We start from the raw sequence: 15,567 nt of genomic DNA, 5'->3' as shown, positions 1-15,567 counted from the left end.
TGCCATTGTACTGACTGTGACTAAGGGAGATGGATAATAAAGTCTTTATGATGTGTGTAACCTCCCTCTATGTGAAAAGGAAGGTCTGAATTTTCTAGAATTAGTTTCTGTCTGAGAATTGAAAACCTTGGTTCAGGTTATGGAAGGTTAATCCATTACAAACTTTTTACAAAGTTTCTTTCCCTCTTCTAGACTAAAACAGTTCTACTTGTCATCTCAGCTGTGACAAGTAAGTTCCCGATTCTGGGTAAAAAGAATACTATCATATACCTCTTGACTATGCTCTTATTATGTCTGACAACCAAATACGGGCTGGAAAGACAGACATGCAAACCAAATGTCCTTTGCTTTACTTCTGCCCCTGTTTCTGTTTATTTATTTATTTTTTGTCAGTTTCTGCCGCTGCCTCTGTCTCTGCTGCAGTTTTCAGTTTCATGCTTCTCCTCTCTCTGCCCTCACTGTTTCCTTTCACTTACATTCAGTTGGATGTTTAGTTGAGCACTTGCTGAAATTATTGGTGTTATATAAAAAAAGCCATCTTGTGCAGCAGTGTGAAGTCATCAGTAAGTACCTTTTTAAAAAAAAAAAAAAAAAATGTCCTTTGGGTTATTTAGATTTGCTCCGGTCCCCAGCCAAACTCTGCCAAGCATGCTATGTTAACCTATGCAGAACAGAGGGGTGTCCCTGTGTCTTCTGTTCTGAGATGTGCACCATCTGATTCCAGCTCAGGACCTCTGCTGCATTTTATTCTCCTTGCTCTCTCACTCTCTCACAGCAAAAATAATTTTAAAAAAGCCTATGTACTTGTATGCATGCATGGAAACAATCTAATCTTATCAGCTCTAGTATGTTGAGCCTATACAAATACTTGGCTAAAATATGATACGCTATTATAGTACATATCAGTTTATTCTTCTGTCTTAATTTTTATGGTTCAGGATTTTGTTTTTGTGTTGCATCAATCTACCAGTTAATCCTTCACTCTGTGTTTACCCCATCCTAAACAAACTGCTCATTTCGTACTTACGATGTGCTTGATGGTAAGCCAGATGCTTCCTCTCATCCACAGCCTGCTTGACCACAGATGCTAATAGCCAGTGACAGGCCCACAGTCTAAACATGAGCCAGTGTAATGAGAGGAGTAAGCAAACGGCATCAGCCATTAAACATAAGAGAGCTTGTGCCAGAAGGCACTCCGGCTCCTCCTCAGGCAGCTCCGCTCTGGGCTGCATTAACTCTACCTGACAGGAGACTGCCAGGATCAAGCAGCACCGTTATAGATACTATGGGCAACCATGTGAGAGGAGAAAAGACATGAAGCTCTTGTAGAGTTATGCATGGGATGATGGGAGTGTGCTGGCTTTCCTGTGGTTTCCACAGGAAAATTTAAATTGGTGTGTCCACGTGTGTATGTGTGCTGCTACCAACCAGTTTAATTGCCATTAAATGTTGAGTTGCTCATCTAATATTTATTATTGAGTATGGTCTTTTAAAAATGACTGACCATATCCGTGATACTACATTGTTATGTAATCATTAATTGATAATTAAACAACCATTTAATGAGCATGTTTTGTTTGAGCCTTAAGAATACAAACCAGTTATTTACTGGCATTAGTAAAAAAACAAAAACAACAACCAAAAAAAAACATGTTTTTAATCAGTAATTAAATAAGCTAGATAAGAATTCTGTGGGCTCTCTTCAAAATTGTATCTGGCACTTTGTGAACCATAAAGAATAATGAGCTACATATAGTGCAGTCCCAAGGACAAGGACTGAGAGCCATTGTCTTAGGTCATTATCACTTTCATTATACCTCATTAATAAAAAAAAGAAAGTCTGGTGTTCAGACACATGCGTATTTTTGAAGACGTTATGCACATCAGCAGTATGCAACTAATTTATTAATCGGCACCTGCAACAAACTTTTTCTGCATGTGACAGAAGAGACTTATTTTCAGTCTTATTTCAGCTTTCAACAGCTGTATGGAGGGGAAGAAAGGAATACATATATATATATATATATATATATATATATATATATATACACACAAAAATAGCCAAAGCACATGAAGCCCTTGGAGGCCAGGTGTAAAAATAATGTGTCCAGTCAATGTCATCCAATATCTTGTGTACAGTGCAGTGCTGCTTACCAGTCAGCAGTGCCTATAGGGCCAATTTAACATACACACACACACACACACCAGTGTCACCAGATAAATGCATTCCTGAGTTATTATCTTCTATGTATATAATAACCTTTTATCCAACTCTGACCATAAGTCGTAAAGCTGGGAAGATTAATTTTATATTTGCATACCATCATTTAGATAGTCTAAAGCATGAAAGGACTTTAGATTTACAGGATTTCCAGCTCAACAGATCCATCATATTGTTAAAAAAGTAAAAGCAGCTGCTCAGTTTGCATGCTGTCCCTATGTCTGTGTGGGTTTCCTCCTGCTGCTCCAGTTCCCTCATTCTGAAGACATTCAGGTGAATCAGAGACCCTAAATTGCCTGTAGGTGAGAATGTGAGTGTGAATGGTTGTCTGTCTATATGTGTTATCCCTGTGACAGACTGGTGACCTGTCCTGGCTGGCTGTACGCCCAACGTGAGCTTGGGGAAGGCTCCATCTGTGGTTGGAAGGGAAAAACAAAATGACATATAATCTTTTCATGTAACTTTTTAACCCTGTCAGAACAATATTTTGCTAACTAACTGGTTTCTCTCTCTCTCTCTCTCTCTCTGTGTGTGTGTGTGTGTGTGTGTGTGTAGGATGCACTCGTAAACATACCGACAGATACACACACTGTACTGTAAATGATGAGTAAATGATCTGTAAATGATTTCGGTGCTTATTTGCTCCAGCACTGCATCGTGCCTGTACTGTATATCTATTAGGATTTTATAATGAGATTACGACATGGCATCTATTTCTGCTCTATGTTGCTCCGTCATCTCTCATTTAGAAAAAAAAAAGGAACAAGAGGAAGAGAAATATACGATTCTAATCTGAGACGCTCATCTGGAAGTATTTTTCTCCAGCCGCGGGCATTGTAGCGTGTTGTCTTTTTCAGTATCCTGTAATCAAAGTAGCTGATAGCCACCGTTGCACCTCTTTAAGTTCCACTTAATGAGAACAAGTCAAATTGGCCCATCCATGGCACCACAGCTGAGGGAGCACAACTTATCTTAATGAGGATCTAGCTACCCATTATCTGCTGGTAACCCGACCAACATGTTACCACTATTATCAACCTCCCCTACACGCCTGTGGCTCACGCACATACACAAACACTTTCTCACTCTCTCGTTATCAGCTAGCCTTCCCCTTTAAGCCCACTGCAGACAGTGTAACCACATTGGACAGTAATTGTACCTCTCGCTCCTGCCTAATTGAATTGACAAGGAGCCGGAATTGATATCATTTAACACATTGATCTTGGGAGACAATGAGACAGAATGCCTCATACCCTCCCCCGGCCCATCTCCCTCCCCCCACCTGTCTGCTATTTTCTTCCCTCTGATTCATCTGCCCATTCCTTTGATTTGCCATGCTATTGCCGATGAATTACCAGATTCATTCCTCACTTCTTTCACCACCCCTCGATTTCAGCTTTTTGTTTTTTTTTGTTTTTTGTCAGCCATCAGTTTTATCGCATTCATTTCAAGGAACGTGCGGATGAGACGTGACAGTTTTGAATGCATTAGAAAATATTGATCGTCTGCATTTTCATTCAAGTCTGCTCATTCCATTGTTGCCAGAAATAAAAGCTTTAGACGTTTGTTCACACAATGCCCACAAATACCATAAAATAATCATAGACAACGGTCTGGATTAAGAAATCATAGAAGCACAATGTAAAATCTATTGCTTCACAGTGCTACTAAAAAAACATTAGGCTACAAAGCCATGTAATACATTATTATATTTGATGTAATTGAAACAATACTTAAATTTGAGCATTAGCTCTTATTTTACATTTCAGGAAAAGGAAAACTAACACACCTGAAACTAAGTGTCACATTCCTCTGCACATTATTCAGCTTGCACAGACATTACTGTATGTCTTACTCCACCATTACAGGGTTTGAGGTCAGAAATGCAGTGAAGCAGTTTTGCGCTGCAGTGCACCACTGAATTACACAACTTACTTTGGGAGGGCCTGAGAGAGCGAACATGCTCAGGGCCCTCAGCCGTTCCACCAGTATGCACAGTCCACCACCCATCTCCTGAGTGGGCAAGAATAACTCCGCTGCCTCTGCTTCCATTACCCCCGCACACTAGATGCTTATTTTCAGGCACCCTCCTCTATCTTCCTCTCCCCAACTGGGAATGAATGAGTGCACACCAGGGGTACAGTGGGGTGGGGTGGGGGGAGATAATGGATGGGGACAGTTGGGAACATTGTCTGCAGAGCACCACAGGGACTTATGTTTACTAGAAAAACCTAACATGCACATTCCATTATGTGGCAGTCAAAAACTAAGCAATCAGTGTTGCTGCATGAGAGTCAGTCGAATCAACAGCCAACTGTGTTGTGGAGCTTGTAATGGCTGTGAATTGGAGAGCGCAATTGCTAACGCATACAGGGGCACACCTGGATGGGTCCGGGGGGGGGGGAAGTCAAATAGTTTCCCAGATACCCAAGGCACATAAATACAAAACTGTGGCTCAGTTTGTCTCTCTCAGCTTTGTTTCTCACACACACATACCCGCACATGCACACAACATATCAGAGACCACAGTTTTGACCGACCCAGACTGAATATGAGCCTGACGCATTGACTAACCTATGATTCATCACTGAGGGTCGCCTTGTATATAAAGTTTGTGATGGGAGATTCATGCATAGTGTTTTTAATTGGGTGTTTTATGTTTTGCACAAAAACCCAGCATGAGCAATGCATGTTTCATTGCATGTTGAAGGAGTTTTGACGTATCAAAGCAGAAGCGTGATTACAGTATAACGGAAGCATATTCATAGTAATGGTAGCCGACTTGAAGATTACTTGAAGGGACATGATTACACAAACAGCTGAGGCAGTAATAAGAAAATATACACACCAATAACTACTGCTCAGTTGTCAATAGAAACTCAAAATAACAGGTGCTGGGTTTTGTCCCCTTAGACTGACATCATTGTGCTGTTTTAATCTCCTTAACTCAGATTAAAGAGTTGAGGGTTTTGAGAGATAAAACAGCTGGGATTTCTGATTCCAGAAAATGAAAAAAAAAAAAAGAAAAAGAAAAGAAAAGAAAGAAAACACATGCGCACCAAATTTGTGCGTCTATTCATCTTATGTATAATAAGAGGAGTTGTTTGTGTCATCTAGAGCCTGACCATTTTCTCTTTCTTTCAGTTCAATCAAGGTTGTCGTTCATGTGAATATGTCTGAAGTGTCCTCAGAAAAAGGTTCCAGTTAAGCCCCTTTTTATTTTTGGTGGTGAGCATCTTTAATCCTGTGTGTCCCTCTGGTGCCTTAATGACACATTAGGCTCTTTAGGCAGCACAATGACTAATGTTGCCATGTTCTCTGCTCTGGCATAGAAGAGCTTGTCTGTGTATGCACATCAAAGTGTGATTGCTTGTATGACTGCGTGGCACATAATAGATGGCAACTGAACGCTACCTTCATTTCCTCTCCTCCCTCTGTGTCATTCAATAACTAGCTCTCAGCCATTCTGTGGATGTTTCAGAATACTACATGCAAACTGAATGAAACCATGCGCATACAGTACACTTGAATGTGTGTAAGTGTAGTGGTTGGATTACAGTCAGGTAGGTTTCCCTTTGTTAGATATAGGATCAGATCACAAACATATTATTCACATTCTTTGTGCCTGCTTTCCTCCCTTTAATTTGGTGCATTGCTCCACACACACAAAAAAATGACTGCATTGTGTGATTGCCATTAGAAGAGAGGGTGACTAACTGTAGTATGAGCTGGGAGACAAATGACTCATTCCTAATGTTTAACATCCATATGAAAGAAAACTCGTGCTATATGAGCCTTGGCCAAGGGCAAGCCTGCAATACATTAGACAGAAAAGGGAATCATATCTGTTTTTATGGCTACAGGCTCTTTTCATTGAACAGCACTTTCGCATCAATGACCTTGCACACATGTGAATTCCCCACAGCACATGCCCACAATGGAAACTCATGTAGGGGCTTGGAGTGCGACAAATCCAAAATGAGGAAAATGCTCAAAGATTGTGCTTGTTTGTCATCAAGTTGACATCTTCCTGAATGTCAAGTCTTTTTTTTTAAGATGGGAGAAGAGAAAGTTGGTTTGGACCACTTGCTTTTAACTTCCATAAAGGGGTTCTTGCTTACTGATAAGTGGTTTGCCAGAGCTCGCATACTTCCTGAGCCAAATATAACCTTTAAAGAATGAGCTCAAGTAGTCAATGTCATTGTGTTGTGGGCCTGAGTTTACAGTAGCAGCCCTCCCCTTCTGTGCTACTCTCCCTGTGTGATAGAAGGCATATTCAAAACTAATGTGGAAACAGTAATTTTACAACCTGATACTGGCCAAGGCATTGAAAGTGACAATCAGTGTTAACCTTGGGGTGAGTTTACTATGAGGTGGGTGTTTGATGGGGTCTCATTTAGTTCTCCGTGACACATAGATACGGGACGTTCTGTTCCACTCAATTATCAAAAGGGCAGGACAATAGTGCAGCAACACACAGATAAAGAGCCACATTTTGTGTCTCATTAAACAGGATAACGACTAAATAACCCCTTTGCTTAAAGTCTTGTTGTCTTGGAGTAGCGGTTTGTCTCAGTCCGTCTTGAATAATTCTCATTCGAAACGGGCACGGATGAATGGGAATCCGTGTCACCAGGTATGTGTTTTTCTGCAAAGGCTGATGAGCATTTTGGTTGTTCGCCTTCATGCTATGCAGGGCAGAACTGTCAGATGGTTGCCTGGCAACGCCACAACTAATTTTGTATGCTGGTATTGCTTTGACAGAGGACCACTGTGTTTTACAATCTGTTGATCATTCTGCTAACCATTTTATTCCTCTGCTAAAATATTCTAAAAGGAAGCCATAACTACCTGAAGTATCTTAATCAGAAAAATTGGTTACATACATTGCACCATCCATAAAAAAAATACTCTTAATAAAAATGATTTTTTTCAGTATTTATGTATAGCACAGGTTTTCAAAAGAGAGATGAGCCTCACATTTCATTTGTCATTTGTCAAAATTAAAGGACAAAGCAATTAACATGAATGATTATTTGTAGACCTTTAGTCTGAAATGTGGTGGCATTTGACTACATGCCGCAGCTGATTGAGAGGACCTGAGGGAGGGTTAGCAGCATAGCAGTGAATGTAGCACATTCTTCACTTGTAAGTAGTACTCTTTCAATCTGTGTCCTGATTTCCACACTTGTTTCAAGTTCTAGTATATATATATATATATATATATATATATATATATATATATATATATATATATGGTTGGATCTGAGCTTGGAAAAAGCTTGTTGATGTACACATTTTTTCCCAAAACAATCATGACCTTTTGTGATGTCTGTGAAGATTCTCAGTCATGGACAACCTCTCATGGTTATCCAAGACAGGCTGAATCAAGGTCAACTGGATTTGGTTGTAGATATTTGATAGAGACTCAGTTCAGTTCGGTCTCTTGGGTGACAGATGACAGAAATGCCACATGTATCTACAACCAAGTCCAGTTGCCCGTGATTCAACCCTTGTTGGATCATCTTTTATGATAGTAACAACAACTGTAAAGCCTTCACTCCTTGTTGGAAAACTGGGGAACTCATGATGCTTTGGTAACCTGTTGAATGCAGTGCAAATGTGTATTTAATGAAGTAGTTTCAATAATATATTCTAATCTTAGTAAAAAGGATTTGACCACATTTCATTGCCTGAAACGGACATTTATGTTTTTTTCTAGAGAGATCTAAGTACAGGATCATTTATATGAGTCCTGGGGCAGAAATGATTTGCTCCAAGACAGTGACAGCATCTTTCTAACCTTCAAGCCAAGCTGCCAGTTAGGCAGTAAAAGTGGGAATCCAATAACTGGAATAGTGTGTGGTAGATTGCCCCACTCATCTCCATAGTTTCTGAGCAAACACAGTAGCTCTTTTAAGTGGTAAATAGAGCAACCAGGTGGCATAAGTGAAACTGGCAATATTTATGTATGAAAGACAACAACAGATCTTGTCATAGTATGTACCGGTTGGTGGGGATGCTTAATTACAGGGCTAACTGGCAAGTAAGGGAATCTGGAATAGCAAGAAGCTCTGCACTGTTCTCCCAGTGAAACTCCAGCTGTCAGGTGAAAAGAAGCAGCTGGTGACTCTGTGTGTATCAGGTGAAGCACATGGTAGTCTACACCCTCCTAAAGCCACCACTAGGATTTGGCAGTGACAGGAAGCGCGGCACACAGGGGAATTGGCGACGACTAAATTGATACTTGCCAGAAAGGCTAGTTGCTAGGTAACATATTAAACTGTTTGAGTCATGTTTTCACTGACTCCGGGCTAATCAAGGAACACTTAGCAATGTCAACACATGTTCCATGATGAAGTGTATTTTCAGAATCAGCCGTCTAAACTAAATATACTCCATGCATTTCCCATTTAAGTCACTTCAACAGGAAAATGTGAAATATACTGTATTTAGCAATGTTTGTAGACAAACAGTAGCATTGTAATGACATGTACTGTAACTATATTAACATGATATTTTGTTTCCTTTCACAGACTGGCAGGAAAGAGAAAGGTGACCCACTGAACTCAGCCATTGATAAGATGACCAAAAAGACCAGGGACCTGCGCAGACAGGTGAGTGCATGTTTTCATGATACTACATCTTCATCCCCCTAAATACTGTATCTACTGTACCATCTCCGACATAAAGACACTTGAAAACACATGAAACTTTTCCACTCTCAGCCCACCATGAGGGTTGAGACTGTGGAGCTATTTTATATTTTTGGTAGTGTCAAAAAGTAATTAAAAGACCAAAGCCAATACTGTGGTAACCTGTGTCAACTTCATACACTGTCTGTGGTATTCAGCCTCAAGTCCATTTGTTCCTACTCAAAACATTAATCTTTAAAAACAGGTCAGAGATGTGTACTTTCAGTTTCTAAAAAGGCTGGCTAATTTAATTAAAATAGCTTGGCACTTAGGTTTTTAGCGTGCTTTTCTCAAAGAGGAGTAAATAGTGTTATTTGTTGGGGGCTATTTTTAGCTGCAGATGTCAGTGCCCTAGCAGTAGGATGGTGTATGTGGAATTTATCAAATAAAAAAACATAGTGCCCATGGCCAAATTATTTAGAAAACATGTCACACAGTGGAACACTGTAGCTCGCCAATGTGTTTTTAATAGTTTTTATATGACAATGGAGGTCTATGGCACAGGGACGGAGCTACAGTATATCAGGCTTTGGCTACAAATACTATAATTTTAGTGGGATCAGTTCTTTGTTGGTATTTGGAATTTAATGGGGAACATTTGGTACAGCATGATAACAAAAGTCAGTGCAAGTGTTAGCAGCATTGCAGAAAGACAGACGTTACACATGAACAGACATCAACATAAAATATCACACGATAAATAAGAGTCACATTATCCAAGGAGGGTTGAATCGAAGAAAACTGGGCCAACCCTTCTTGGATACCTATGACCTGGATGACTGACACTCTTCATAGACAATAGGGTCAGAGCATGTACTTGTCTGAACCTCACTGCCACCAAAGCTTGATATTCTGTACTCATTCTTATCGGGAGATCACAGGGGTTGATTTATAACTGTATATTTGAGTGACCCAGGTTCTCACTAACATGACATTTAGTTGGAGCTCATACTGGAAATGCAAGCATGGGAACAACATGCAACCCCCACACAGCTGTTTGGTTCAGTCTTGCACTGCCAAAAGAGCTATGGCCACATGTCTCTTCTTTTCATCCTGTGCTCTTGTTTGGTCAGTTTTTCAAGATTACAGACCAGCCAGACCCGGTGAAGTAAATAATCTCTGCCAAAAATTTTAGCAAACAATCAAATGTATTTCAGGCATTCAGTCATATTGATCCCTGCTCAGAAGAGTTGCATCAAGGAAGCTGCAGTAAAATTGCCTTCCAAATTCCAAAAGCTACCCTCCGATAGTGAAGAATAAGTAGATGATTCATCCTGTGGTATGTGGTGTCAGAACTGAAAAGCAATATTGATTTATTTCTCATCTTCACTGAAGACAGGATTAATCTGCCTTTCCAAGGTATAATGTTGCGGCATATGACAAAAATGTTGCCCCTGTGCTCGGCTGGGGGGAGGATACTTAATGAGCACACATGAGTGTTTGTTGATGTGATACAACCATTCAAGCATGCCTCTGAGGTGTTCTGTCAATTCTTGTTAATTAAAACTTAGGTTCTCAATGACTTGTATTACACATCCTCTAGTAAAGACTGGAGTACATTTGAGTCTTGCCCCAGAAAAAGCAAACCCATTCATAAACCATCAGGACACCACTTGTGGTCCCTGAATACACTTTTTACTCCCAAACAACCCTCTCCTGTCATGCAGTGCAGGGTATGTTTTTTGCAAGACATGCACTCTGGCAAAACTGACAATAGCAACTACCTGCACAGAGGAGCTGTGGTTGTGTCCTCTCTGACCTCTGAAGAGCAGGGGATCATTCCAGATGGGAGGCTATAACTCTCCCTCCCGGTGGGCATTTGGTGGGGCTGCCTTGACAGTCTGGCAGGCGGTACTCACTCTGACAGGATGTTCTATTGACTCAGGGGTTGGCTTGACAGAATGGGCGGTCTGTTTGAGCTTTGAGTTTAGATGGGAGGGCAAACCAGCGGCACACATGCAGGCATTATATAGAGCTGTGATACTGTAATTATATGAACGCGTTTTGATTTGGCAAGTCAGTGGCGCCGTGTTGAGACACAAGACCTTCCTGAGGGGAGGAGCACAATTGTGCATTTGAGCATTTCAGTCTCAACCGTCTCTATTGTATAAAGGAAAGATCGAATATTAGAGCAGACAGACACAAATGACAGACAGCGTTTGTGAAATGGGAGCAGGTAAGACCGAACAAGCCTTCTGACAACACCGCCAGAGACATGTGGCATTGTTTTTTCTTTCAAGCTGTTGTGTGCGAATACAAGACAATGCTAAGCTGTCTGTTATCCAGAGCAAATTCAGTAGATGTCAAGCATGTCGTTCCCACCCCCCATTTTGTTTTCTTAGAAAATGTAAATTCTCACAACACTACCCCTGTCTGATGGAAGCAATGCAAAGCAGCATAACCATTTTGCATCACAGAAATGTTAAGAGAATGTCTGATTACCAAGATGACATTAGAACAACAAGATATCTGAAGGAGGCACAAGCAAATGTTGAACCGACCTTAATGACTAAAGAATTACAGGCTGGCAACCTGTTGTTATTCCAGCCTCCATCCACAATGATTACATGGTTGCTCTTTATTTACAATAGATATTAATCACCTGTGTCTCCTGACGAGGGACTTTCAGTCACCACTGATGAGTATAGTCAAAGCCATGCCCCTTCAGATATGATTTCTTCAGGAGGTCTGCACACTGGGCTACTTCTTGTTTTTCTTTTTTCAGTATGTTTTTCTTCTGCATGTCAGTCTCACATGCAGGTACACAAAGACACACCAACACATCCTACCAAAAAATTAAATGGTTGTCAGTTTATACCATAGCCTCTGAAAAGGCTTGGCCATGCTCTTCAGCGGGGCAGCACAATCACATATGTTCTTACCAGTCAAAACAAAAATAATAACAATCTAAATGTCTCGGCTATTTGACTATCAAAACCCACCTTGCTATGCACTTTTTTTAATCATCCAATAGAATTACATTGAGACAATAAGTAGTGGTTTAGGGAGACCTTGTCATTACCTAAAACACTATCTCCATAAGTCAGTGCCCTTTATGCCTTACAAGCTTTTTAGCAGCAGGTGAGTCTCTGCTTTTCTGCTGTACATCTGGTGGTGACAGCAGTGGGGCTTTCTCTGTGCAGTGGGGGTTCTCTGTGTGTGCAGTAGTGATAACACCAGTGATCATTTCCTGGCTATGCATTGAAATTCTAATAATTTTATTTCTAATAAAAAAATACTAATAAATACATAATATATTGGGCCTTTAAAGGCATTGATAATTTATGATTAACAAAACTATTTTTTTACATAACATTTTAGTTATAACATACATAAGATAAAATATTTAGTAATTATAAGCATAGCATATATAGCAGTAACTGTAAAAACTGTTAACACACTTGCAGTGAGACAATGTCAGGTGAAAAACTGGAAGCTATAGGAATGAAAATGTAGATATGGGCACCTCCAGTTTTGAGGGTGGACATAGACGCTGGTAAACACACACACAAAACAAAATGAATTAAAAGATAAAATAAAATCAATTTAAAATTAACCAGTAGCCTGAGTAAAGCCAAGCTATACAGTAATTTTAAATTTAGCATCAAAACAGAGGGCCAAACAATTAACAGTCCCAAGTTTATAACTACAAGCCATGTATCAAAACCAAATAAAATAATGTAATCAGTAGAATTATTGTTGTGTAGGTTGAAGTAAGTACAGAGGTACAGCAAAATGTTGTCTAGAGAGTTTATTTTTAGAGAGGTTTTTGCTGTCAGTGTCAAGCCACTGCTATTGTTGCATACAGCTGGATATCGTCTCCAAAAAGAAGAAGAAAAAAAAAGAAAATGTATATTGTATTTGTGAATCATAGGGACAAGAGAAACAACATTTGGAAAGCATTAAGAACCTTGATCTGACCTTTGTAGCACACTGTAGGTAAAACTGGCAGAAAGGAATGTAATACCTGCTGTAGCAGAAGTTTCAATTGGCGAGGTAAGATTTAAACCAGCGTTGGACTGTGTCAGAAACTGAAATGCACTTCTCAAGATGACTGAGAAGTATGTCATGGACTATGATCAGAGCACTTAGCTCAATTCCAGTACGGTGCTTCACTGGAGAACGTAATCTTTCTTTTGACGATTTTCAAGGCACGAGAAATTGATTTCGTCAGCTTTCACATTACTCAAGACCAGTTGTTATTCATGTGGCTTCTTCTCACACATTAAAGTGGATTAAAGGAAATGAAAGTGTTTAATAATTCTTTCAGAACAAGAGGCCAGTTATGCTGTTGTTGATCCAATTGAAGTAGTGTATATTCATGTTGATATAACACACCTTTTTTGGATGATTAGTTGCCTCCCTAGCTAGTAAATTCTGTTTACTTATTTCTTGAATGCTCTGTTTGATATTACTCAGCACAGTATTCTGAGGAAGTGTCGGGGAGGTTCACCTCTCATTACAAAACTTAACATTTCCCTTTCTTTTAACTGCAACCACAATCTTTCCTTAACCTTAGTTTAGTTTCCTAATATCAACCATGGATTACTTGCCGTAACCATGATCTTAAGGAATAAATGGTCTTATACAACAGTTTCCATGTGCAGGTATTGCAGAATGCTTGAATTTAAAAACATCGTAAAAACAAGCACTGCTTAGTACTGACTTTATTGTCTGATGATAGAATTGTGCCGGTTTATACATGAGGATCAACTTTTAACTCAAACAGGATATGTTATACCACTGATAGAATTTTCATGAAACTTGGAGGGATGTCACATTTGCTAGGCTCTGCACTTAAATGTACTTTTAGGATCACTGGTGGGAATTTGATACATTGCTCAGGTGATTGGTAAATGCGTGAAAGGTCAAATTTTGGACATTGAAAGTCTCAAAATCCTACGCTCTATATCCACGGAACTTACTCAAAAAAAACACTACTACTCCTAACAAAGTGGCAGTCGTCATGAACTGTTCAACCTCTGAGCCCCACATAGTTTAGAGTAGTCTTATCCTTATTTTTTAAGCATGTACATACAAATTTTCAGCACACCAATCAGTGAAGATGGGTGGTTGAGCCTATGTAATGCAGCCCCATTATATACCAAAGCCCATGTGCTCATAGATCTAGGACTGCAATGCTTGGTCATTATTTCAGTTCAGAAACTCCACTTGGTTAAAATAAATGGCAATGACGCTATCAAATATAAATGTAATTAAAATTCAATATGAAATCCACTGAGCTTTGACCTTGTTTTCTGATAAGAAACTTGATATGCCAGATGAGGTGTCCTAACAGATTAGATGAATAAAATGTCAAGACAAACTAATGAGTGATCCCTAGCTTTCAGTAGCACAGTAATTAGCCCATCAACTCAAGCAATCCAGACATCCATAAATTGTTTAGGATAGTGGCCATTTTTAAAGTTCATCTTATTCAAGGACATAACGAATCAGGAATATTTTCCGAAATTCTCTGTATTATTAATTATGCATGTAAATGAATTTACTTGCCAATTTCATTGCCAAAAACACAACTGATGTCAGTCTTCATCCTCAGATAAGCAACAGTGTTTCTGTCACATTTTTATCATATTCTGACTTATTTTGAAAATACCCCTTTTTTACACACCTTAAACCCAGTCCTGGAATCAAACCAGACAGTACTCACTCCCTTGATTTAGTCTGTTCTTTGCCATCATCCACTTTTCAAGTCTATCACCCCCCCAGACTTGACTTCACTAAGGCAGGCTGGTCATCAAACCCACAGTAGCGTTCTGCATAAATGCATTAACAGATAAGGTAATGCATTTGAATTAAGGGCTGCTTGCTTAATGCATAAGTAGATGGGGCCTTATTTCTTCTGAGAGAAGCTACCTCTTACGCCCCTGTGATCATGTGACTCTCTTCAAAGTCTGAGACCAGAATAGTTGCATTGTAACTTAAGCAAGAGGCCATTAGTGACATACCCTTTTTACATGAATGTCAGTGATAGCTGCATTTCGAAACAGTCAGATGCAGTAAGACTATGAACTTTCTTTCTGTACAAATAAAGTGTTGTTCAAAATAGGAGTCTGAAACATGCACAGCAGTGGTTGTTCAGGCGAGGACCCTTGGAGTAGAGGTTCCTTTGGCCTCTCTAACAGACAAGAGCATGAAGTAGTTTGTTCGGTTTCCTGATAACAAAGAATAAGTGGAAAATATATGCTTATTTAACAGATGTAATATTATGTAGATAATACCTATATTCATGGGGGGGGGTTAGTTACAGCACACCCATAGCTGTGATCAAATGAGTATGTTTTAGCCTCTTGCCCTTTTTGAGGGTTTTGCACTGAGAAAGAGCCGAGAACAAGTACTACAGCCACTTCATCTCACTGTTGCCTCCTGTACATATTTTTTGTTATCATTATTATTGCAAGTTGAAACAGTCTTTTTGCTTTTAAAACTATAACTTTTATCAACAGGTCAAGTGCAACGAAGAGGAAAACCCTTTTACTTTTTTTGCTAGAGTGAGAGGTGGAATTTTTGGCATTACAACAAGTAGACGTGGAGGAGGGCAAGAATTGAAAATAAATTCAGTAAAAGATAACATGTTCAGACCTTTGCATAAATAGCATAAATCTGGGGATTTAAATGCCTTTACTCCCT

The 15,567-nt window shown here is 39.6% G+C and overlaps 1 protein-coding gene across 1 annotated transcript in view; it reads left to right on the top strand.

Annotated features, from left to right (window-relative positions):
• ctnna2 (catenin (cadherin-associated protein), alpha 2) overlaps nt 1-15,567 on the top strand; it is a 296,082-nt gene that overhangs the window by 203,525 nt on the left and 76,990 nt on the right. The window contains exon 8 of the mRNA XM_018695805.2: nt 8,758-8,838. Within this exon, the coding sequence (XP_018551321.1) occupies nt 8,758-8,838 (81 nt within the window). The remainder of the gene's footprint in view (nt 1-8,757; nt 8,839-15,567) is intronic.

This window comes from Lates calcarifer, linkage group LG5, assembly GCF_001640805.2.
Source record: "Lates calcarifer isolate ASB-BC8 linkage group LG5, TLL_Latcal_v3, whole genome shotgun sequence".
Classification (NCBI taxonomy): domain Eukaryota; kingdom Metazoa; phylum Chordata; class Actinopteri; family Centropomidae; genus Lates; species Lates calcarifer.
This window is presented reverse-complemented; position numbering and strand designations above follow the sequence as displayed.